The 23,900-nt window shown below is 53.6% G+C and overlaps 4 protein-coding genes and 2 long non-coding RNA genes across 8 annotated transcripts in view; 2 read left to right on the forward strand and 4 right to left on the reverse strand.

Moving 5' to 3' along the window:
- Positions 1 to 5,859, forward strand: part of LOC122393799 (high affinity cGMP-specific 3',5'-cyclic phosphodiesterase 9A-like) — a 62,471-nt gene extending 56,612 nt beyond the window's left edge. Inside the window, exons 9-12 of the mRNA XM_043390178.1 lie at positions 756 to 1,019; positions 1,260 to 1,349; positions 2,827 to 2,988; positions 3,382 to 5,859. Of these exons, the coding sequence (XP_043246113.1) occupies positions 756 to 1,019; positions 1,260 to 1,349; positions 2,827 to 2,988; positions 3,382 to 3,957 (1,092 nt within the window). The 3' untranslated portion in view covers positions 3,958 to 5,859. The remainder of the gene's footprint in view (positions 1 to 755; positions 1,020 to 1,259; positions 1,350 to 2,826; positions 2,989 to 3,381) is intronic.
- Positions 5,860 to 10,153: 4,294 nt separating this feature from the next.
- Positions 10,154 to 11,813, reverse strand: LOC122393812 (zinc finger CCHC domain-containing protein 9-like). The gene is made up of 2 exons (XM_043390214.1): positions 11,235 to 11,813; positions 10,154 to 10,998 (listed from the first exon to the last, which is right to left on the reverse strand). Exons 1-2 carry the CDS (start codon positions 11,802 to 11,804, stop codon positions 10,546 to 10,548), a joined length of 1,023 nt encoding a protein of 340 aa, XP_043246149.1. The 5' UTR covers positions 11,805 to 11,813; the 3' UTR covers positions 10,154 to 10,545.
- Positions 11,814 to 12,252: 439 nt separating this feature from the next.
- On the reverse strand, positions 12,253 to 12,973 carry LOC122393813. Its single transcript, XR_006258756.1, has 2 exons — positions 12,895 to 12,973; positions 12,253 to 12,609 (listed from the first exon to the last, which is right to left on the reverse strand). It is a non-coding gene; the product is annotated as an uncharacterized LOC122393813 (long non-coding RNA).
- A 764-nt stretch (positions 12,974 to 13,737) lies between these two features.
- On the forward strand, positions 13,738 to 15,435 carry LOC122393800 (uncharacterized protein KIAA1841 homolog; the record flags this gene model as incomplete). Its single annotated transcript, XM_043390179.1, has 3 exons — positions 13,738 to 14,082; positions 14,192 to 15,079; positions 15,208 to 15,435. Coding segments are annotated over 3 exons (1,461 nt in total), but the record flags the coding sequence as incomplete, so codon positions are not given.
- Positions 15,436 to 15,814: 379 nt separating this feature from the next.
- LOC122393801 (homologous recombination OB-fold protein-like) lies at positions 15,815 to 20,003 on the reverse strand. Its single transcript, XM_043390180.1, has 6 exons — positions 19,493 to 20,003; positions 17,932 to 18,033; positions 17,283 to 17,526; positions 16,635 to 16,857; positions 16,165 to 16,358; positions 15,815 to 15,906 (listed from the first exon to the last, which is right to left on the reverse strand). Exons 1-6 carry the CDS (start codon positions 19,985 to 19,987, stop codon positions 15,815 to 15,817), a joined length of 1,350 nt encoding a protein of 449 aa, XP_043246115.1. The 5' UTR covers positions 19,988 to 20,003.
- A 203-nt stretch (positions 20,004 to 20,206) lies between these two features.
- LOC122393808 lies at positions 20,207 to 21,300 on the reverse strand. 3 transcript variants are annotated; one of them, XR_006258754.1, is made up of 3 exons: positions 21,263 to 21,300; positions 20,424 to 20,515; positions 20,207 to 20,258 (listed from the first exon to the last, which is right to left on the reverse strand). It is a non-coding gene; the product is annotated as an uncharacterized LOC122393808 (long non-coding RNA). The 3 variants fall into 3 exon arrangements; XR_006258753.1 differs by lacking the exon at positions 21,263 to 21,300 and adding an exon at positions 21,119 to 21,231; XR_006258755.1 differs by lacking the exon at positions 21,263 to 21,300 and adding an exon at positions 21,038 to 21,081.
- Positions 21,301 to 23,900: the final 2,600 nt, after the last annotated feature.

Below are 23,900 nucleotides of genomic sequence, written 5' to 3' on the forward strand. Positions count from 1 at the left end.
TGCAGTGCAGTGGGCACAGGCTGCTCTTTATAATCCAAGAACTGGCAATTGGCATAATAAATGCATGCCTGTTACGACGAAATTGCGCCAAATGAGGATTGATTGTCATTGTGAGGCCCACTAATGCCGCCGTCAGGCTATCTCATACAGATACGAGCATGCCAGTAAGAAATAAACACTTGTGTCCATGCCTTTTATTACATATCAATGCTCTCTCGACGGCCGACGCTGTGTCTGCCTAAATCAAACGTTTCCAAAAGCAGCAGCAAAGGGCGCTTGACAAAGATCAATGGTTGGGCGATCGTGCGCTGTTGACCGATATCTCGGCAAATAGTGGATGATGTTTATGTCATAATTTGTGTTAATAGGCAGCAAGCCAACGTATTAATCGACATAACGGCCAAACTCTATTATATTCTCTCAGTTATTGGGCCCAGTCACCGCGCGCCTCTGTCATGCGGTGCAGCATAACTTCAGGCGCACACTACTGCCGCCATCTATCGTCGAAAAGATAAGCATATGGAGACAGCCTGCCCCGCGCGACTTGCAGCCTGTGGGCTGTGTTCATTGCAGGTTGCATTAATAAGCGCCGCCGAATACCAACTACAAAGTAACGGTCAACGGATGTTGCCTGCATTAGGCACAGCTTGATGTCAATGATACGGGATACCTATTAATTCCCCTCGCCCCGCTGTGAAGAGCCCGCCATGTCTCGCCCCGTCCCTGACACAGTCGTCTGTCGCTCCTATCGCCAGATTAACGCCGGCACCGACCTGGCGCTGCGCTACAACGACGTATCGCCTCTGGAGAACCACCACTGTTCTGTGGCGTTCACCATCCTCCAGGAGCCGGCCGCCAACATACTGGCCCGCCTGAGCCCCGCCGAGCAGCGGCGCGCGCGCGAGGGTATCATTCGCTGCATCCTGGCCACCGACATGGCCAGACACAACGAGATCATCGGCCAGTTCCGCGAGATCGTCGACGAGTTCGACTTCTCCGAGCCGATCCACGTGAACCTGGTGAGGAGGAGCAGCGGCGGGCAGTAGATAGGGATGGGAAGGGTACATAGAGCATGAACGGTGTAACAAGGAGTGGGGCTTGTGTCCAATTCTTCAGGGTGGCGAGGGTGTATGCGTACCCTGCACATTTGAGCTGTGTCTGTTAATCGACTTCAATCGGATGCCGCCTCCTGCCTCACTGGGTGGCGATGGAAGGTAGAAGATAAAGCCCGTGTATGACGCCCTTATTCACTTCGGCAGCTGTCAATGATCCTGATCAAGATAGCCGACATATCAAACGAGGCTCGCCCGGTACCGGTGGCCGATCCCTGGATCGACTGTCTCCTACAGGTCGGTATAACTCGATAAACAGTTAGGTAGAGACGAGCACTCAAACAAACACAAGCAGACGAGCGACAACACTGACACTGCACTGTACAGTGTACGGTTAGACGTATGTAGACGTATGTAGACATACATGTAATTGCCATATACGAGTAATTGCCTCGTATGTCGTTGCAGCTGGTTAAAACGTGGACGACTGCACGGTACACACGCACAGCCATACGGTTCAGCATACCTGCAACAACAGACTCGAGCTGATCTGCTGCACCTGAGTCTTGATGTGGCACCACAAGCTCCTTGTAATACCATTAAAAAATACATTTTTTATCGTAATAAAGTTTATAGGACGTCTTCCCTGTACGCATTTGCCGTCTTGCATTGTCTTATGCTATAATTAAATGTTATGTAAATTGTTAATTCTGTACCGGATGACGTTCTGTGTTCATTACGGAGCGAGCGAAGCGAGCGGAGTCTTTCCTTAAACGGAAATTTCTGAGTATGTGTGGCCGGCGAAATTTCTGAGTATGAGCGGCCGGCCGGCCTGCCGGCCGGCCGTGGTCACGCTTTTGCGAGGCTTATATCTCAGCAACCACTTGACCGATTTACATGCGGTAATTTTTGTAGGGTAGCTTCATTCCTTCTACCAAGTATTGGACTATTCCTGATGCATGTGGGTGACCCCTTATGCACGTGCCACGTGCAAAACGAAGAGGTGTCAGTTTTATAATTGTTGCAATATCTCGGTAACTACTTGGCCGATTGCGCTGAAAGTTGGCATGTAGGTAGGCACCCACTAGGCACTGCATATCCATGTGCCAGAGTTGGGGTGCCGCTGCACGTGCGCACGTGCTGGGGCGTTTCCAGATCTCGAGAACGGCTCGACCGATTGCGCTCAAATTTGGTACACAGTTAGGGACCGGTTAGTAGGATAGGATGCCGTGCACAAGTCAGTTGGGACCCATTTTGCACGTGCGCACGTGCAGGATGCCGCTTCCAGATCTCGAGAACGGCTGGGCCGATTGTGCCCAAATTTGGCACATCGCTAGAGACCGGTTAGTAGGGTGCCGTGCACAAGTCAGTTGGAGGTACACCCTCGCAATTTCGTACGTGCAAGGCCCACCCTCTCGCTCGCTCCGTTAGTCGCCCCAAAAGGCGTTATACTGGTAATACCTGCTAAAAGCTTTAAAGCAGATAAGTATAGGCATAAGTCGCAGGGAATAGAGAAATATAACTATGTCACGCTTGTGCGCTTAGTAGGTATACAGTAACTTACTCGTAGACGTTACTGCATACCCACTGTTACCCGTTTTAACGTTATGTTGCCAGTAGACGTCTTAACTTGTTATAAAAACTGTTTGTTGGATATCACATCTTAGCTTCAGTCAAGCTGCTCCGGCGGCGTATGTCCCTGCTTGACAAGCTTGCTTTCTCTGTAAGAAGGAGTAATCCCTATGCTGACGATTCACCCGCTGTGCCTCGGCAGGAGTTTTACAACCAGAGCGACCGTGAAAAGGCCGAGGGTCTGCCCGTGACACCGTTCATGGACCGCGAGAAGGTCAACAAGGCCGCCTCCCAGTGCAACTTCATCTCGTTCGTGCTGATGCCGCTTCTAACGGCCGCTGCCGAGCTGCTCAAGGAGCTGGAGGTGAGTTGAAGGACAGACGGTCGAGCCGCACCTCAGGTGCCGGGGAAGCCAATATCTTACACGGTATATGAATGGGGAATAGAAATGGCTTGATGCAAAGCATGCCCGCCATTTTTGTCACATTGCTGGAAATAATTGCATCGCCCGCCATGTACTGTTACATAACATGAGTAATTGATAGGGACACTGTGCTCTGTGGTGTCATGAACTGCAACTGAGTCCTATGAATGCAGCGAACTTGTCTCTTCGCTACTGAAACACTATTTGTAGTCGGTAAAGCCCTCTGCATGGACCATAGTTGGGAAGCTATTTTCAATTTAGCCGATACCTGCGCCCTGCAGTGGTCGCTCCTTTGCCTGCTGCCTGACGTCCCGTCCCTCTGCTCCTGCGCAGGGTCTGGTGCTGCACCCCGCCCGCGAGGCTCTGGAGCACTACTCCCGGCTGAATGAGCTGCCCCGCTCGGCCCGGACCAGCCTGGAGACGAGTGTACTGAGCGGCTCCTCACCGACTGCACCCATCGAGCCCGTCCCTGAGGACGCGGAGACATCTGAGGACACCCTCAACGAGGCGGAGGTCAGCGAGCGCTCCGCCAAATTCAAGATCGCCACCCGGAACGACTCGGTGTGCCGCCGGGTGAGCGAGGACCCTCCGACGTCCGTCTCGCTGCCCAGCTCCGGCTCCGGCGACGGCAGTCTGCGCATCTCGCGCTACTTCCGCTGGATGCTGTCGCGGACGGAGGAGAAGCGGCCCTCCTGGTCGGGCCCGGAGCGCACCGCCGGCGCCGTGGTCGGTCTGATGACGGCCGACCGGCGCCGGCCCGCCTCCAGCCCGCACGACGCGCGACTCATCACCAACGGACGGTCCGGGGCGCGCGCCTCGCCCGTGCGCGCGCCAAAACCCGGCTACCTGCGCTCGCTGGTGCTGAAGAAGCGCGAACAATCGGCCGGCGCGCGCGACGGCTCCAGTTAGACGCGGTGCTGGCGGCGGGCGCGCGGGTCGCGACCGGCGCTGGCTCGAGCGGTGTGCGCTTCTGTGAAGGCGGCGGAGAGTCCCAGCAGGGCAGCGGGTGGTGCGAGGCCAGTGCGAGGTACCCAGGTGTCGGGTGGTCCCGAGACGTGCGCTGCGGCGCTGCTGAGGTAGGGACGGCCCAGTTACGTTCGGTCGGCGCTGCTCCCGGCACTGTCGGCGTCGCTCGCTGTTGTGTTGGTGTTTGCCGTCTCGTCTAATGCCAAATCTCGCTGGGCCGGTGGGGCGGGGCCGACCGGAGGGGTATCGCGCGGCAGACAGCCGGGAGGTGTCGAGTCTCAGTGAGACTGGGGTTGGCTGGTTCTCAGTGTTTCGTCCGGGTCAGATTATAAACGAGCGATGCTCCGCTCGGGAACAGGACCGACTTGCGGCTGCCACTCCTGTCGCCAATGCCCCAGTATTTTTTTTTTCTCTCTCTCAAATGTTTCGGTGCGTGTGATGCCGCTTCGGCAGCATAGAGGCCCGTGCATATCACTATGTAGATGTGTGTCATTCCATAGATTGTGGACCAACGTCCTTTTTACTGTTAGTTGGTCAATGTGAAGTTTCAGTGCTACTTAAAAGAGATTTCAAGCGTAGACCTGACAAAAGTTGAATGACTATCATACCACAAATTTTGCAATGCCCGGTGCATCGTAGTATTTGGTGAGACGATGCCCAAAATAAGCTGCCGAAGTGGCAGGCTTGTGCTTATTTATTATAATTTATTTTTAAAACCCTTTCGATTTACGTTGTCGTGGTTCATATGCGGCCTATGCAATGCTCAGTTGTTCTCTGTCTTCTGGTAACAAGTCTGACCATGTCTGACATAACATGCGACACTATCTTATCGGCACAACAAAAGTCAAACACTATAGCTCCTATCCCTCAGACCTAAATAGCCTACATGTCCCTATACATATAATATTCATATCAGGTCATATATGTCATGTGTTGAGCTGTGGTGAAAGGAAGAGCTCTTAAGAGCAGAGCGAGATGGGACAAGTAGGATTGTTGATATTGTGTCAGGTAAGTCAGCTGTATCTGTTAAAGAAACGAATGACCTTGCGGTAGCCATTTTCGCAGGGGAGCTGTGCGCTTTGTGCAGCGAAGTGCACAGTTACCGATGTGTTATCATACCATAGGCTATGCTGTTAAAGAGCAGTATGGTGCATGTGTCTGAGAGTTGTATATCGAGAATATCGACGGCTGCTGGGCGGCCCCAGTCACAGTTTGTGCGCTGTGCGATAGTTCCGAGGAAGGGGCGTGTGTATGGCACGGCTACCGGCGCTGGTTTTGTACGCCCTGTTTTCGTTGATTCGTCTGTTTGTTTCGCCTCTGCAGTGCAGTACTGTGGTGTGTGTGCCCGGGTGACCTGTGTCCCGTTCAGTGATGTTATTCGGGCGGCGCTCGGGCACAGCTCGGCGGCTGTCCTGGCGCCGCGGCGAGCTCGCTGTTAGGTCCGGCGTGGTTCTCGTGCGAGGGGAGCGGTCGGCTGACAGGTTCAGTTGCGACTTACCAATGAGACATAGTCACGGGCTACGGTACTCGGGGCGGAACTCGCGCAGCGCCTGACACCCGCCCGCGGGCCAGCGCGAGAGCGTTATATTCCGTCTGTGTGCGTGAGTGAGTGTGTGCAGGCGCTCTCGCTGGTTCATGTGCCAATGTTGTGTTCACCGGTCGCGGTGGGCGAGACTTCCAGTATTAGCTGAATGTGCGACGTCGCCGCGCTCGACAGACAAAGCCCGGACGTCGCGCTTCACTCGGGTATTGCTGCCGCCGTTTGATACTGACAATGGTTGATCAAAAGCTACGCTTCGCATTGATGTTGATAGTTGATACAGTTGTTTGTAACTCTGGTCCGCATTGGGTCCGTGTGTGTGTGTGTGATGTGGCGGAGGCAACGACGACGGGTTGTAATCGACTCAGAGGAGTAGATCGGCTCAATGAGGCATCAAACTTCGATAACGCCTGCTCGAGTGGGATCCGTAATCCTTTCAGGTAACTATTAAGAACTTGAGCCTCGCTAAATGATTTAATTTGCCCGCTTCTATCCTTTTATGTTAGGAATGCCGTTCGCGACACAGCACTTTTATACTTGTGGAGATGCAGGGACATATACCTATGTTTTTTTTTTATAAATTTACTCCGAACCTTTTGAATGGAAGGATTCACAATGTCAGAGTCCCCGGCCCGCTAAGCGAAGCTTGTTACGGTGACCCTGCCCTCTACCCTCCGATCGCGCAATTCCAGGGTGGTGTTTCACCGGTGATAGCAGCACGCTGCTATTCGTGTCAAATTGGGTTTCCATGGAGACGTCAACAAGCCCATTGCTCCAACACTACCACAAGTGTGACGTCAGCAGAATAGCAGCGTGTTGCTATCACCGGTGAAACACCACCCTGTTCTATGGCTGAATTTGGAGTCCAAAGTTTAACGTGCGCACATAGCCGCGCACGGCCGGTCCCCTCACTGACTTCGCCTGGCTGCGGCCTGCCACCAACCGCAACCATACCTGTCAGGAGGCCCATAAACGTCAAGCGCCCGTCGCGCTACGAACCCGGACTGTTATAACCGGGAACGCGTGCTCTCACCACGCGGAGTCCAACGCTCTACCCACTGAGCTACGGGACCGGCATATGATAGTACGGCTAAGCCTGTGGAGTTACAGACGTCTTTCGGCATTTATTGAGAGCCAAATTTTGTGTGTGGGTGTGTGTGTGTGTGTGTATGAAATTCGCGTATTTCAACGGAGCCCGAAGCAAAGTCACAATAAGTTGTATAATAAGCCATAAGCTATTATAGGTTGTAGGTATTATCAGCTATACAAAGCTAAGGAAAGCTGTCCTATTTATTATCTTCGACAGGCAGAACTATTCTGAAACTTGAAAATGTGTGGAAATTAGAGTAGACAATGTATTGTCTGTAATATACTTTACACTTATTCTTCCTAAGCACGAATGAACAAAACGCCTTGATTTGTCGGCGAAAATGCCGTTCTCGCGAGGGAACTCAGTTAAAAAGCCTAGACAACTCCGTTTTTCTGTCATTCTGCCACGAATTTAGGTTTTAGGTGCCGAGCTACTTACAGATCTTTCCCGTAGCCGATGTTCTAAGAGAAGGTACATATTCCGATATCATGTGACAAAAACGGTTAAGATACAGGGAAATACGAAACCATATTGTATCCTTCTCTTAGGCTGTAATCTTTCGCGCTAGCCTTCTTCCAGCAGTCGTATTAAGTAAATATAACTATTATAGAATGAATTGAATTAAGGTCTGAGTCTGGTGCCGTCTATCATTAGTATTATGTTACTTATAGACAGGCGACGCATCTGCGTCCTCTCTGGTTTGGTCATCACGTGATGTGTATGCTGTATACTCTGAGCGGTCGCCGTCATTACATTCACTGTAACTCAATATGAGATCTAATTCTGAACGTCATAGTGGTCCGCGTATATCAAACACGAGGCTATTAGTGAGACGGCTTTCGCGTCTGATTCATGAGAAATGAGAAGGATAAAAAACTTGTGAAGGGTTTCGGAAACCACACATATGTAGGTACCGTAGGTACCTATCACAGAAAGAAACGAATGGAAATGATGTCTTCCCTTCGAAAACGAAATAAGAGCTGAACTGAATCATAAATAAAACATGAGATAAAAATAAGATATTCCATTACAGGTAGGTACTAACACCGATGTATTGTTCGCTAAATGAAAGACTGCCATAAAATCGAAGCTTTGTTTCCGACGTTAAATGCCTAATGGACCGGCTCTTTATGCTCATAAAGGTACCTATGCACAATGCACATCGCACAAACATACGATTTTATGTCTCACAGAGATCACTGACCGGTTACTAGTTAGATACCGAAATATATTTTCTGCACTTCACGAATCGCTCACGTGATCATGCAGGTAATGTTGAACACAGAGTTTGGGACAGTTCTCGGTAGGTCAGCTTATCTATTTACCGATAGATGGCACAAGTGGTGAACGCCTGGAATCATACTGCACCGCACAACAGCTGAGCGCTGCCGGTGCAGCATATCTGCAGGCGTTCCACGCTGGGGTCACCTAGTTTCGAGAAGATGCATGTGCTAGTGATGAGAAAACGGCCGTGCCCACATTCGCAGAAAATGATGAAAAGAATGAGTTTTACAATTGCTCGATTAAGGCAAATAAGAAACAAAACAATGCTCGCAATGGTAACACAAGAAAGCATGTTACATAAGTTGTTTTGCTGTTTCGACCTGCAAAGAAACCACTGACAAACCATTAATGCGAATGCTCTTTTACTCAGACGGAGCCCATTGTATGACTGGCTGCCAGTAGCAGTGTGGCTTGTCCGCTGCGTTTACTTATAGGCGGCGGAACGGGGGGGGAGGCACCGGGGCACCATGCCCCCCTTTGATTTTGGCATTTTTACAATAGCCCTATGGGCGTTGCATGAAAAGAATGGGACCAAAAGTCGGCAGTGCCCCCCCCCCCCCTATTGAAGGTATTCCGCCGCCACTGCGTTTACCCGTACCTAATCCACTCAGATCCCCTCAAACAACACCGCAATTCGCGCTGCCTCCTGCTCCGCCCGTTCTCGAGCCGGCGGCGACATTTTGCCACGGTGCTCCGCCGCGTCGGCGCCGCCCCACCTGTCGTCCGAGGTGTTTGCTCAGCTCGACTTTACAGCCGACTCGCAAACAGACCGATTGTCGTCCTGCCGGGGCTTAGGCCGACCTAGCCCGACAGTGGGGTGCATCCGGTAGACCGCCGGGGAGCTAAGGTGCCTGACGGGTGTAGGTGTGAGAGTGCGGGCGTCAGGAGACACGTGGGTGTAAGACTAGGTAATATGTAGGTATGGAAGCCAAATGACTGGTGTGTGTAGATGTGCGTGCGTCAGCCAGGATCCGGGCGGTGGTCAGTCAGGAGTCAGGCGGATGTGGACTGGAGACGTCAGACGACGTTTTATGTCTTCACCAGCGGATGAAGACGTAAGACGTCGGTAGGTGTAATGCCTGTCGGACTGTTTGTGTAAGGAGAGTCGGGCGGGTATGGGACTGTGGGAGTAAGACGTCAGTAGGTGTAACTGCCTGCCGAAGTGTAGTCTGTGTAGGCGAGACGAGTCGGGCGAGTGTGGGCGTGCGGACGTCGGCGGCGGGTGGGAGCCTGCAGCGGCACTGCGCTGCTGGAACTCATCAGAGAGGTAAACCATCAGGCAAACACTGCACGGCCCGCGGTAAACTGTCTGTCACTGGAACAATCAGCACGGCCACCGCTCCGGGAAACCGAGCTAAATCGACGCTGATCCAAACAGCCCAAACGACCGATCGCCGATCGCTGACGACGGCCGTCGGCGGCGGCGTGACGGCGGCCAGATCAACCCCCCCCCCCCTCCCCACAGCGGCGGAGGCGGACTGCGCAATAGCCTGCCGTGACTCACTCTCCCAGGATCGTGGGACTTTGATATCGCCCATATGCACGTAGATCAAACGACCCGGTCCCAAATGCCCTACGCCGTCTGATTTAGATTTCTATTTTTGGTCATTTTACGTCCACCCTCGTTTCCGCTTGCCTTGTTCCATTTAAGCCCGTTTCCCACTTGTAGGTATAGATCTTTTACACCCCGTGCAAAGTTGTATTCCATTAGCCCTGTTATATATTTTCTATCATTTATTCAATTCACACCCCGCAGTGTCAGGCTAACCTGCCCTAAATATCCCCAGCTTCACGTTCACAGTTTCTGTCAATTTCGAATCTATTCGCCTGTCATCCGTTCAGAAACCGTTGCCTTTGCCTAGTCCTTTTACAGGATGCCAGGCGTTATGATGGAGAGTAACTTGTTTATAAAGGTGTTCAAAGTTCGTCTACATAAGATCCGAAGAGAAGGTGTCCCAAAAACCGTCAGCATAACAAATGCAAATCATATACAAAATGCCTTTCCAAACTAAAAATTATCATTCAGTCATAAGTCATCTATGATCTCACCAAACTTAGCCTAGCCTAACCACGCCGCGTATTAAACGGGGCTGTTGCAAGCTCAGCTTTACCTGCCATTTGAAGGCACAATTGCTTATTTGCTTGGCTCAAAAGTTTGGAAAACTTATCAAAGTCGCTGACAATTCTTTCAAGTCCAAAAACTTTGAGCGACAAAACATACTCTCCGAAGCTTAAGTTCCATTGTATTGAAAATGAGCGTCGAAAGCACAAGCTGAACGTTATTCAAGTTCACGACCCTCCCCAACCGAGAAATTACTGAAAAACCGTCAGCAGTGTCCGAGACACATTGGTGTGGGATACCAAGATACCTATCGAATAACCCCTTCAAAGCCCATTCAAACAAATAATTCCAAATTTGGCGAGCACGGCTAACAGTTTCTCTCTCCGAGACGTGTCCGCATATCAAAACAATAATACGCCACTCTCAAACAACTCATCTTATGTCACGCCGACCTCCCACAACTCATAACCGTGGCGCCATCTTTCTAACAATCCCGCAGGCCCTCCCTCTCTCCCTCCTCATCTTCAGCACACCTTCCCGAATTCACTCTCCTCCTTAGAACTTCACCTTCCTGGGCGTTCTGGTGGCGGGCGCGGCGGAGACAGCCATCGTCTGCGTCTCCCTAAAGTCGTGCTTGTAGTCTTCCTCCAGTGGCCCGTCGCCGATGGTCGCCAGTCGCGGCGCGGTGGCCGCCGCCTCCTCCTCTCGGCGCTCCGGGCAGTCATCGGCCAGGTGGTCGCGGCGCTGGCACACCTTGCACGAGCCGCCCTTCGGGTAGACGCCGTTGGGGTTGAGTGCGCAGTCGCGCGACAGGTGGCCAGTCTGGCCGCAGACGAAGCAGACGGCGTAGGGCAGTTTGCCGCCGTCGGAAGGCCGCCGACACTCTGACAGACGGTGCTCGGTAGAGCCACAGCGGAAACAGAGGCCCGTCACCGGAGCCTTCAGGCCCGGAGCGCGGTTCGGACAGTCGCCGATGAGGTGGCCCGGCTGACGGCAGCCCAGACACACCTGCCGGAGGAGGGGAGAGTCAGATGACGGTGAGTGGGGAGGGGGAGATACCGAATAGGCGCCATATACCGAACACAATTGATCGAAGAACGCACAGACGCGAGTAACACGCAACGCACTGAACAGTAAATAACTCCACTTATGTACTTCCCGGGATGGCACCTGAACTATACCTATCCACACTTATCTTTTAGTAAAAAGTCCCACCCAGGGCTATATGCCTCATGTCCACTCACCCGCTTAGCGTCTCGTTTGCGTTTCATCTCCTCGCGTCGGCGGGCCGTCTTCATCGTCTGCTTGAGGACCATCTCGGAGACGCGCTGCAGCTTCAGCTGGCGGCGCAGCTCCTTGAGCCGGCCCACGGCGTCCGCCGTCATCCAGACGCCGTCAAACTTCACCATCCGCTCCTCCCGCGGTGCGCCGCCGCCGGGGTTTCGCACGTCCGCCACTGTTCGGCGCTTCGCCGGCGGAGAGCGCTCCTCACCAGGCGTGTCCGCCTCGCCGTCACTCGCGTCGTCCTTGTCTTCCTCAGCGTCAGACCCCTGGGCAACATCAGCATGGTCTCCGCCATCCTCGTCGTCGTTTTCGGCCGCGTCGTCTTGGAGCCGAGCGGCGGCGGAGGTGGGCTTTCGGGCACCACGGGCCGCCAGCTGCGAGAGCAGCAGTCGGTGCTCGGCACGTTTGCGTTTCTTCATCTCGCGTTTGAGCGTCTGCGGGTCGGAGATGGAGGCTGCCAGCTCGGCGCGTATCCGCTCCAGACGCGGCACGGCACGCCGGCGCACCCAGTAGCCCTCGAACTGGGTCATCAGTGGACCCTCGGCAGCAGAGGGGGACCGGAGGCCGCCGCCGGCAGCTTCTGCTGCCACTTCTGTCTGTGGCTTCTTGTTCTGTTTTTCACAGGTAAATTACCGATGTTTTTAGACATCGGCTGTGCATCCGATGTCTCTTCTGCTGAGAAATCATCTCCATTTGTTCATCTTTCATGATAGGAGGCTTCACCATGTCACCATCTTTTATGACATGTTTCTTTTCTCTTTGTGCATGTTGGCATCTTGATTTTTCCTTTTCTTTCCTTTAGTTGGCGACTTACATCATCTTCCCCTTGCAGATTGACATCAGGAACTTTTCCTTCACTATATCCTTCCAAATCAACTGATGTGGCAGCATCATGTTCAAATGCTTCTTCTTTTTCTTTTTTGCACCCTGAGATTTCTGTTCTTTCACTTCCTTATTTTGATAATTTTCCATGTTCACTTTGGTGACTCAGCTTCCATTGAGTCATCTGCATCAGATTTGCTGGAATAGTCAACATCATCCGAGAATTCTTGTGGCAGACTCAGACGCTTTGCATCTATTTTTTCCCTTTTTCTTGCCAGTGGATGCTGTCCTGAAGTGATCTAGCTGAGCTGACAACTTTCCCTTGGCTTTCTTGCCACTACCTTTCAGAGTTGCCACAGGTTTTTTGACAACAGAGGCATTTGAAGGCACCAGCAGCTGCAGCCGAGTGTTTCTCAGCTGATGGAGGTGCCATTTCTGACCATGGCGTAGCATCTAATGGAGGCTTCTTGATGCCTTTCGTTGAGTACCGAGCAAACCGAGTCATTGCTCAAGCTGAAATGAAAGAACAGTTCACATAAATTATTGTCGACACAAAAATGAAAAATGCAACTTTTTACCATATTACATTTACACAATGATTTTGACAAAACCACTCATTTTAACAAAATTGACTACCTACTACCAATAGCCTCTTCAATCATGTCAATGAACCTAGTTACAAATCATGCGTTCTGCGGGGTAAAATGAAATGAAGCTGAGCAACAAAATAATTTGAGAGCAAGGCCGTATATAAGCTTGAGAGAGATTAATAACAGTAACTTCTTTTTAAAAACGTACCTTTGCCCTGCAATCTTCACAGACGACGCACGTGCGCACTGCGCGTGCTCCACCTGCGAGCAAAATATGTCGCTAGAGCGCAAGAAGCGCAAATATGGAAGCATTGCACTAATTGCTACCCAAATCCCTAAATCCCTTCAGCTCCCCTATTCCGCCGTCGCCAAGCCGACGGTGCTGGATCGATGAGCGAAACACCTTCTATATACCCTGGAAACACCCACCACCAAAACCTCATCCCAGACCCTAGAAACGTTATCAAATATCAGTACTGTTGGCTTCACTGGAAAGGGGGATTAAGAAGACAAGCCTCGGTAAGTAATTAGAGTAGTCGGTCGCCAGACGCCAGGCATGAACTGTAAAGTTTTTGAAAGGCTTGTTGATGTTCGCAGTTCGACTTTCAAAGAGGCTTCGTATTTTTTTTTCCGGATGGCGTTATTTCCCTCGCCATCCGAATCAGGAAGTCGACAATACAATGAAAAATCCGCAAATGCCTACGTGAACTTTTTCGAACATCTCGATCTCGGCTTACATCTGCTGAAACAATTCGCACCTTGCGGTTTCCAGACGCGACTGTGAGGTATGGAGGAGCCGTACCCGTTCGCGGCGCTGCAGCTGCTGCTCACCTCCTACCGGCTGAAGCGGGGCTGCACCTGGACGACGAGCCGCCGCCGCCGCTGCCGGACGGCTGTGAGGACGTGGACGTGGGTCAGGTCCAGGAGCTGGTCGAAACGGGCCTGGATGGCGGCCTGCTGCCAACCTGACGGAGGTGCTCGGCTCGCGTCCGTCGCCCCGCTCCGGCGCCGGCCGGCCGGCCGCGGGGAGCGGGGTCCGGGCCGCGGCCGGCGGCGGGACCGTGACCGCGATCAGCGCCGGGAGTTCAGCCTGGCCGAGCAGGACGTCATCATCACCATCCAGGTGCAGGACGACGCGCAGCGGCGCTGCCAGGAGTTCAGCTGCGCCAAGCAGGCGCTGCTGGAGCACATGCCGTACTTCCGTGACGTGGTGCGTGGTCAACAACTGGAGAACGTCGACATCACCATCCACTGCGAGCTGGCGGTGTTCGGCTGGCTAATGCGCTGGCTGGAGAGCCGCTCGGCGGACGCCGCGGCCGCCGGAGCTCTCCGCCGACGTGGTGGGTCCGTGCTCAGCTCGGCCGACTTTCTGCGCATGGAGCACTCGTGGACGAGTGTGTGGCGTTCATCGGAGCTGACCTGTCGGCGGTGGCCGGTCGGCCGGGCGTGGCCTGCTGAGTGACGGATGATGGCACGTCTGCCGCCCTGTTCGACCCCACCAGCAGGTCGAGGCGCTGTCCGAGCACGAGCGGCTGCGCAGCCGGCTCTACTGCCAGCTGACCGCGAGGCTGTGCGGCGCACGACCGCGGCCCGCCGGAGCCCACCAGCGCACCGCAGCGCAGCTGTTCCGCTGTGCCGACTGCGGCCGACTTCTTCTACCAGAGGTAGCAGCTTACATACCCTGCGCAGCGCGTAACCTAGCCGTCTGCGCCGACGGCCGCGTGGCATACCGGCACCGCCGCGATACCGACTGGCAGCTGGGCGCCCACGTGGCCCAACTGCGGCGCCAGCTGCGCTCCTGGCGGCTCGTCTACTGGCGTCTGTGGGCGGCCGTGAACTTCCTCTGGTGCGCCCGCTGTGAGGCGCCGTTCGCCGCCGCCTACCTGGCCGGCTGTCGGTTCCACCCGGAGCCGGCGCGTTACGGCACGCTCGGCCGGTCGGCGTCCACCCCTCTCGGCCACCACCCGTGCTGCGGGGGTACGGCCGTCCAGTTCGACCCACTCCGGCTGCGCGGGAGTGCTGGGTGCCTCCTCCGCGACCACCTGGTGCAGCCGGCGCCGGACGCCGCGCTGCGAGCTGATGATGGTGTGTATGAGGATCTGCTGGAGCACCGCTCGCTGGCTGTCGAACCGCCGCCGGCTGCCGGGGCTGAGGGGGCGGTGGAGGGAGGAGGAGACGCCGCCCCGCTGCGCGCTCAGACTGAGCTGCAACTGGTGCCGTCTGGGGTCAGCGGCGGTGGCGACTGCGGCCTGCTGCCTGCCACGCTGCGGCCCAGGGAGGGCGAGGCTGCCGCCGCAGCTACACCACAGCGCTCCATATCGCTGGACTCGGCCGACTTCACCGCTTCAGATGACGAGGAAGAGGGTGCTCCTCCGCCGGAACCGGCGGCCGGGGCGGGGGCGGGGGCGGCGCGGCCGCGAACCGCCCAGCTGTGGCGGCGGCGCGGCGGCGAGCGGCCAGAGCCAGCGCGCCGCCGCCGCCCGCCGTCTGGACCCCGGCCGCCTCGACTCGTCACAACCAGGACGCCCAGCGACACCGTGAGACCGGCGAGCTGCGGCGGCTGGCCGACCAGCTCAGCGGCAGGCAGGCCGGCTGGCGCGCGCGGCGCGGACTCGCCGCTGCCGGGTCGTTCCTGGTGATAGAGCGCGAGCTGCGGGCCTCGGCAGAGCCGCCGGCGTCCGACGGCCGACACCGGAGAGGAGGAGGAGGAAATAGTGCGGGTACCTGTCCGCAGGTCAGAGGTAGCTAGAGTCGGGAGATCTTCGAAAAGTCACGACCCAGTCAGGTGCACCATTCAATATGAGCTCGCTTGTAGCGAGATAATAGGTATGGGCGCCTGTCTCGTTGCACTCAATGCGCAGTACGGATTAAATACACCAATAACGCACAACCTGTTCGCAGATTACCTAATTAACGGTAGAAACGATTGACAAACAAACTGATCAATAACAAAGACCATATATTAAAAATGTAAGATAACTAGGCTTCATAATATCGACTATGTAGAAAACAAATGCACCTGACAAGCTGAGATAATATGCACATAGACAGCACGACACTTGGCATGCTTCACAGCTCAACAAACCATTTCATATGGCAGCACCACTTCAGCTATGCACTTTTAGCGGTCAGAGCTGCCCGAACAGCACATCATCGTCATCATTAAACATGGCGTCGATCTCGGCCGCAGAAATGGTATCCGGTTTGTGTTTGGCGGCCGCTGGGGGCGGCGGCGCGGCGGGGGCGGGGGCGGGGGCGGCCGGTCTGGAGAACAGCCGGAGAGCGGGGGAGGCTGCCGCCGCCGCCCGGGGTGGGTGTCCCGACCCGGAGGTCAGGGGAGAGGTCGCGGTAGGTCGACTGGCGGCCGGCGCTGAGCGCAGGGCGGGGGACGCCGAGTTTGCACCTCCACTACTGCCACCACCGGTTCGCTGTGGGGTGGAATAGGGCGCTGGTCGGCCTCTGGAGGAACCCCCGCCACCTCTGCCGCGCCATGAGCGGCCACCGCGGCCCCGCCAGCCGCGGCCGCCGCCGCTGCCGCCGCCGGACAGCTGAGGGGTCGGGTACAGCTGCGGCCGAGGCGGGGACGGCGGAGGAGACTCCTGGAGTACGGCCACCTCTGGCGGCTCCTCCACGAGCCGAGCGGACGCCAGCTCGGCCTCACTGAGCTCGGAACTGACGGCAGAGGGCGAAGGACTGTTACCGACCACGTCAACTTGGTGGGAATGGGTTTACGAGTACACATATTGGAACAAGACACAAATCGCTGAGGAAATCTGCCCGATAGCAGCTGATAAACAAAAAGCATCTATATCAGAAACCAAAACGAAATATAATCTAATTAACATATCCAACTTTCACCAGCCAAAAGTAAACGGTAACCGTTTCAAAGTAAAGCTCATATGTCACAGGCTCCTGAATCTATAATTCCACTGCGTATTCCGTACCGACACCCCTGCCTCCCTACCACCTACCCGGACGACGGGCGCGGGCTCGGCCCCGGCCGGCGTCTCCGGTGCGAGGTAGACCAGACTGCGACGGGTCACACTCAGATAGAGCCGCCGCGCCGACTCCCGCCACACGACCACGTCACGAAGCAGTAGTGCGCAGCCCGGCCGCAGCGCGGCGCCACCGTGCTCAAACGCGTCCTTGGCTACGGTTCCCTCCATTTGACCTGCCGGGTAGGCGAGGACGGATACAGTCATCACCCGTACTTCTGACTGCATGCTAAGATCTAGCAGTGATCTTCAAATACGGGCAGGGTCTCAGAAAAACACGCCCCAAATGCAGAAGTGTTACCATTTGTCGAATTCAGCGATCTATGACGATGAGCAGCTGTTCCATTTTTGAAAATATGTTGTCACTTGCCGAGTGTTCCATTTCTATGCACATAAGATAGCATCCTCTCTAGATCTGTTCAAGTAACTACAGACGCTTCTCGATACAAACAGCTCTCGATGTTTGTAAATAGATTCACAAGGATGCCCTAATTGCCTGAATAAGCATTCTCCCCGGCGATCCAAATCACCAGCTACCGACGTTCTCCCTTCAACCGGCCGGTCCAATAGTCGCCCCCCCCCCCCACACACACACACTAACCAGTGGGGTCGCGGAAGGTGGCCTGGTAGCTGAGGTCCGAGGTGGGCTCCAGGCTGTGCAGCACGGCCGCCAGTAGGGGCACCTTGCGCAGCTGGTTAGCGGCCGCCGCGCGGCGCACCGCGCCCAGGTTAATGCGGCGCGGCAGGCCGTCGGCGTCGGCCGGCGAGAGTCGCAGCTCGGCCAGTAGTCGGCGCCACGGCCCGGCCTCCCAGGCGGCAGTGTCCTCCGGCTGCGAGAGCTGACTCTGAGCGGAGGACGTGGAGAGCGGTGAGCGTCGGCGAGTTGTGAGATAGGGTAAAGACGCCGCAGTGTAGGATAACAAAGGTTATGCAGGAAAGCGTACTAAAAATGCGAAACAAAAGGCTGATCATTGAACGCATTTGGGCTTATCGTCCTTACTTCACATTAACGGTAGAAGCTCAAGTCGGACCTTATTGATCGTGGCTGGTGTTATTTCCACCAGTGGAATAGCGAACGACACATGCAACTTCGTACACAACGTTTTCCTCAACAACGGGCAATATAACATGCATACTGCATAGTGCATACGTAATTAAAGCTAAACCACACACCAATACAAAAATGTCCGAGTCTGCCAGTCTCTCACGAGTTCACCAAAGTGACTACAGACGGCCTCGCACCCGCTCACCTCCGAGACCGGGTCATGCAGGGTGGGGTCATCGTCCTCCCCAGCGGCGATCGGGTCATCGTCCTGGAGACTGACCTCGTGCGCCAGTGTCAGCAGAGAGCCCTGTAACAACCGCCACAGCTGGTCAATACTGACACCGTATTATGGTCAGCAGGGAGCCCTGTAACGATTACAGGTCAGGTATAGCACCTCATGGGATCAGCAGGGAGCCCTGAAACGATTACAGGTTAGTTACAGTGCCACAGTGGAATCACCAGGGACTCGGCCTATAGCAACACAACAGGTCAATAATGGCTCACAGAGGTCACAGACAACGGACACAAGAGGTCAGTCGTTGTTCGCGAGCAGGCCGGGTGCTGCCACCGCGGCAACCGTGACCAAAGCCATGAACGAGAAATTACATTCACTAAAACGCAGTTCACACTTGCCCGTAAGGTCTGCCGGTGACGGGCCCGACACCGTCAAAACGGCCGAAACTGACGGAGCGACGGCCGTCAGGTCGACGGGCATGTGTGAACCGGCGGCGTTCGACGGCCGGCAACAGCTGACTGCGCCGGCGCCGGACCTGACGGCCGTCGCTTTGGAAAGTTCAGCAATGTTCAACTTTTGACGGTGACGGGCCCGTCGGTTTGAATGTCTGCGTGTTGGAGGAAGAGGAAAAGGAACGTTATCATGCAGCATGAAGCTTATATGCATTTTTAGGATCATTTATACCATTTTCCATCCATTTGTTGAGATGAAAGTATTTATTACGGCACGATATCTTGAGATTCGATCCCTGATTTAAATCAACGAACCGATTTGTCTTTCATTTAAATAAAGTTGCAGCATTATTTGACATAAAAATGTAAATGCGTGGTAATTTATTTCTGTAATTCAAATAATATTTTAACCTCTCGGCCTCTACCCCCTCCCCCATCCCCTTCCCCCATCTGCGTCAATCTCGAAAATGGTGCGCCATTTCTGTCACAGTATATGGCAGCCAATGGGAGCTACCAAATCTCAACTTTCGTTTGACGGGCTGCAGGCCGTCAGGTCGACGGTGACGGGCCCGACACCGACAGACTGACGGTCATGTGTGAACTGCGTTTAACAGTAACTGTCACGGATCCAAAGAGCTGCAGCAGTTGCTAATCTGAAATGTAATTCCAGAGCTGTGATAACACTAGAAACTATTTTTACATCATCTGCTTTCATTTCCAGGGAGCCACAGAATGTGTCTAAATGTGACAATAACATATGAGCTGGCCATTTGAGCGAATTCGTTTCGCAAGAAATAAAACGATAAAATTTATAGGCGCACCGGAAACATATGATCTGAGCTGTAATTTCACGGATAATTCACATCAGTCTAAGCCAGATAAGCAGAAGCTACGATCTTCATATGCAATTCTCCAACAAGAATGGGGGCGAAATTGCCCTGCGAAAAAAGCAATTGGAATGGGTTAACTATATTTTAACCAAAGAAACCACTTTAACGCTATAATCTACAATCTACTGTGGTGGGTACTGGATAGAATATGCCGGCCAATTGAGTCGACGCCAGCGCAGTCACACCTACCGTCATGGGTAGAATGCCGGCCGGTCCGGGGAAGCGTCTCTTCACTGCCGAGCCCGTCGAGCGCCGCCCACCGGAGCGTGGCACGCCAGACGACCGGCGAGAACCCGCCGGCATGTCACGTGACTCCCGGTCAGGGAGCGTCATGCCGGCCAGAGGTGAGTCACGTGCTCCGTTTCCAGGGAACGCCGACCCAGCGACCGGTGAGTCACCTGATCTCAGGTCAGCTAGTGGACACCGACTGGCTGGTGGGTCACGCGGCGGCGTTTTAGCACCGTTCCGCTTATCTTCCGTGTCACGTGGTGCCTCCCCTATGTCGTCCAGCATGTCACGTGGGCCAGTGGCGGCGCCGCTGGGCAGATCACGTGACTGAGAGCTGACGGCGCCGACGGTCGGGAGGTGGGCGGCCGCAGGAGCCGCCTCGGCCGCCTCACAGGCGTCTAGCAGGTCCGCATCCATTAGATCATCGTCGTCGGCGAACATATCTGCAGTGGACATCTCGGGCGAGGCCGGCGCCGCGGCGGGGCGGCAGCGGCGGGGGCGGCGGCGGGAGCAGGCCAGGAGGGGAAGGTCGCCGCGCCGGGCCGCAGCCCGAACATCTGGCTGACGCTGACCGAGTCAGGGGTGCAGCTGAAGCCTCCCAGTCCCGGGTCGTCAGGGCGGTCCGGACGGCCGGCGCCGGGAGCCGCCCAGCCGCCGCGCCGCTCGCTGCTGCTGGGGAGGGGTGAGATGGCATCCGACTTGGAGGCAGGACCTCGTCCAGGAAACCCTGCAAGGTCAGCAAAAGAGGCATTGGCAAAACAGCAGCGAACAAAATAGGGGGAGTATCTGTTTTCACACAAGCAACCCTTTAACTCCCTTTAAATATTTTTTGTCTATAATCACACCATTTACCAACTGCAGTCTGCAAATGTCAATAATAGAAACACCTAACCTCAGCAAAATCAAAATCTTCATCTTCAAAGTTCATTTTCTTGAATTGATGCTCTTCTCAGACAAGATGCTGTGCAATTGAACTACAAATATCTGGAAACAAAATGCAATCATCAGGAAAACAAAGAAAAGGACAGAGATGGTCTGCCTTTGGTGGGAGCAGTGATGGTTCATTGTAATCTGAACCAGTTGTTTTAGCAGAGTTGAGTTGAACAAAATATGGTTCTGATTCACATTAAGGCTAAGCACATCATGCTTTGCCATCCAAGCATCAAAATTTGAATCCTGCCAAAATGCAAATATGCCTGCAAATACCATAGGTAGGTAGCCGGTAGGTAGCTCAAAAGAGACCCTGCGTTCGATGTCTCTCGGACGACGAAGATTCTACACCGTCCGTCCAATAACATTCCATAACCACAGCCGAGCCCCCACAGACCTTGAACGTGATTGGCCGGACAACGTAATATCTTCGTCGTCCTAGACATCGAACGCGGGGAGTGTCTAGTCTAGAGTGCTGTCTAGTATTAACAAATTAACAATAAAAAAATAACATTTTCTGTGCATGTCACGTTCTCAATTCAACCCAAGTATCAAAACAATCCAAAAAATTATTACAAATGATTAATGGAATCCATCCCAGCTGGCAAATAATAAAATAGCGTGGCCCTCGTGATGGCTTAACACAAACTTGCGCACCAGCAGGCAGTGGGCTTCAGTTTAGTGATCCATGCCATGAAAATACAAAACTTGAGAAAAATAGCATTTTTTTGTAAGTTCCAAGTGACAAGCTGTGTGCGTTAACCAATAATGTACTATATTTTTAATTGTTCGGTGGAAAACCTTGCAACACGTGCCGAGAATCAAATGTTGGCGCGCATAATCTCAATATACCCTGCGCATAATAAACAACTGCGCTCTCGATCAGCTGGGCTCTGGTATTAACTGGATAATTCGCCAGCTGACGCCGTATGGTGGCGCTAGTGGAGCAGCACCATATGACGTCAGCAGAAAACACACCGTGAGCAGCTATGAAATGGGAGCGAGCAGCACGGAAATATCGAAAGGCGATGGACATGTACTGACTTTTGTCATTCAAGTACCACCAACAGCATACAAAAACCATATAATATCATCAAGACTGGTTCTGGAATCGATTCGTTCAGGTATTTAAAACACATACAAAATGCTTGTTACCAAATTCTGAAACAGTATAAGGATATTCTTGTTCCTTACTTTTACCTTGTGGAGTACTTTTACAATACCTTTTACTTGCTTTCTAGTATGCCCATCACTATCTGAGAATCTGGATTGCAACGCTGTAGGAAAACTTTTTTTTCATTTGTCATTTCTTCCACTTTTGAGCAGTGATAATTTATTTGGTTTTATACATTAAATAATGAAGACGGCTCCTAACTTTTAAGGGTTCTGCAGTGGCTCAGAGAGCAAATCAGATGTTTCCTAGAAACTTGAGGCCACTATTTTCTTATATGCTAGATAATACAAACATAGACATGTAAATAATGATACGGGTGTATAATTCTGCAGAGATATTAATTCAAAGTATTTAGCATCTTTCAAGAACCTTTCTAAAATATTCCATAATGACTTCTTTCAATACAAGGTGGAAGCAATTTCAGTTAACAATAAAGCAGCACAAGACAGTACCTTGAGCTACGATGATCCATAACCAATCGGCACCTGCAATTTGATCTTCGAGATGTACCCTGCCTCTGTAGTCTGTTCCCTGACTTTCCCTTTTCGTTGTGCCGGGTGAAGTGAATATTCTGTGAATATTCTTCTGACAGTCAGTTTTTAGTCCTACATTATGTTGTCAATCAGATTTAATTGGTTCAAAAACCGTCGTAGTCCGTCTCATTCGCAGTCTACATCTCTACATGCGCACCCATACATGCTCAAAATTTTCACTACGTATGTACTACGTACCCTGCAGCGTACCCTGATGAAAAATGTTTTGTTGAAATCAGAGACACTTCCCAAGGTAGGCCATCGTCCATGGCCATGTATTTAAGTCAAAACAGATGAAACAGATAAACACAATTCCAATCATCAAGTCAACCAGCATCGACAATCTGCACATAAGTTCTAAACCTATTGCAAGACTACTTTGTATTCAAGCTTTGTATTGCAGAAGGGTGAAAGCTGCATGGAATTATGCGACAATTTCAGCGTGCATCCACGCTCGAAAGAGCAGGGTTAATTGTAACAATCCATAATAATAACGTAATTGTAGGTGTTGTGATTCGGTTGTCTCTTGTCTGTGCTGGCCATTGCGCGGGCGGTCCAGCGGCGGAACTCGGCTTCGCCGCCGTGGCGCGCTGGCAGTTGCTCCAGGTGGCGCTCGGCACACCTCGCCAGATGGCGAGCCGGTCTCGAGGTCGCGGGTTGCAGACACTGTCAAGGCGGCGGTTCACGGCCCCGAGCTGCAGGGCGCTGCGCTGCCATGCACTGCTGCATTGGTGTGGCGTTTGAGAGGAATTCGTCTCGACGTTCCAGCGTTGCGAATGTGCGAGTTTGTTGATGTTTCCATGGAGACCCAATACACCGCTGCGCGCAGCGCGCTGCAGCACAGTGCCGTGAAACACCGTCCATGTCGCCACGGTCGGCCGCTGGCGCAAGATGTCATCTGACAGCCGGCGAGGAACGACCTGAGGAGTGAGCCGTAGCTGCTTATGACGGACCACACAGAAGAACGCCTCACACTCCCGACAGGACAGTCCCCTGAAGTTCCTCATCGCCGGGCTGAGGGAGGGACGACTCGTAGTGTCTCAGTCAGGCAGAAGGTATTCCTGCATGCGGGCCGGATGCACCGAGCTTAGGGCCAGAGTCTCCAGTGGCTCCCCTGACCCCTAGCTGGTTTATGAAGTCCAGTTCGGCCACGGTGACTGGAAACAGGTCTGGAGGGACTTGTGGGCGGCCCCCAGGGCCGCAACGTCGCTGCTCGGCACTTCCTCCATGCTGGGGTTGATGGATTCCAGAATCCAGCAGGCAATGCCGAGTGCCCATCAGGAACGAGCAGCACAGGAGATATGCTACGGGGTGTCCTCCTCCCAACAGACGGGCAGAATGCAGCTCCGCAGTGATGATCAACACACTGATTGCACCCGGCTAGCCGAGAGGGCGCTTGCCTGACTGTAGCGCTACTGGGTAGAGCCGGTCCAGTTGCTGGCTGATAGCTGGTGACATTCACAGTCGCTGATTGGTTGCCGCAAGTGGGAGTCTGCCACTTGTCAGCAGTCAGAACCAACTGGCTGGCCAGGCCTGGATGGTGCAGGCACTTGTTGCTGTTGGCAGCTTGGTGGCTTACTGTAGTCATAAAGACTTGTACTTGGATGAGGTTACTCCCTTCCTTGGCAACAGAGTCCATTCTCCTGTTTCCCTCCAGGCCACAGGGTGAGGGTAAGCTGGAGCACGCAGCAAGCTAGGAGTGCACTCCGAACCTGTACACAATAGAATTGCA

The sequence above is a fragment of the Amphibalanus amphitrite genome, unplaced genomic scaffold (assembly GCF_019059575.1).
Source record: "Amphibalanus amphitrite isolate SeventyFive unplaced genomic scaffold, NRLGWU_Aamphi_draft 000554F_arrow, whole genome shotgun sequence".
NCBI lineage: Eukaryota > Metazoa > Arthropoda > Thecostraca > Balanomorpha > Balanidae > Amphibalanus > Amphibalanus amphitrite.

Excerpts from the sequence above, each read along its gene's own strand:
- LOC122393812 (XM_043390214.1), bottom strand. The coding sequence starts at position 11,804 with ATGACCCAGTTCGAGGGCTACTGGGTGCGCCGGCGTGCCGTGCCGCGT. Across the intron at positions 10,999-11,234 it reads GCAAACGAGACGCTAAGCGG|GTGTGTCTGGGCTGCCGTCA; the intron begins GTGAGTGGACAT and ends CTCCTCCGGCAG.
- LOC122393801 (XM_043390180.1), bottom strand. The coding sequence starts at position 19,987 with ATGTCCACTGCAGATATGTTCGCCGACGACGATGATCTAATGGATGCG. Across the intron at positions 17,527-17,931 it reads TGCATGACCCGGTCTCGGAG|AGTCAGCTCTCGCAGCCGGA; the intron begins GTGAGCGGGTGC and ends TCCTCCGCTCAG. Across the intron at positions 16,359-16,634 it reads GGTGGTAGGGAGGCAGGGGT|TTCCGAGCTCAGTGAGGCCG; the intron begins GTCGGTACGGAA and ends CTCTGCCGTCAG.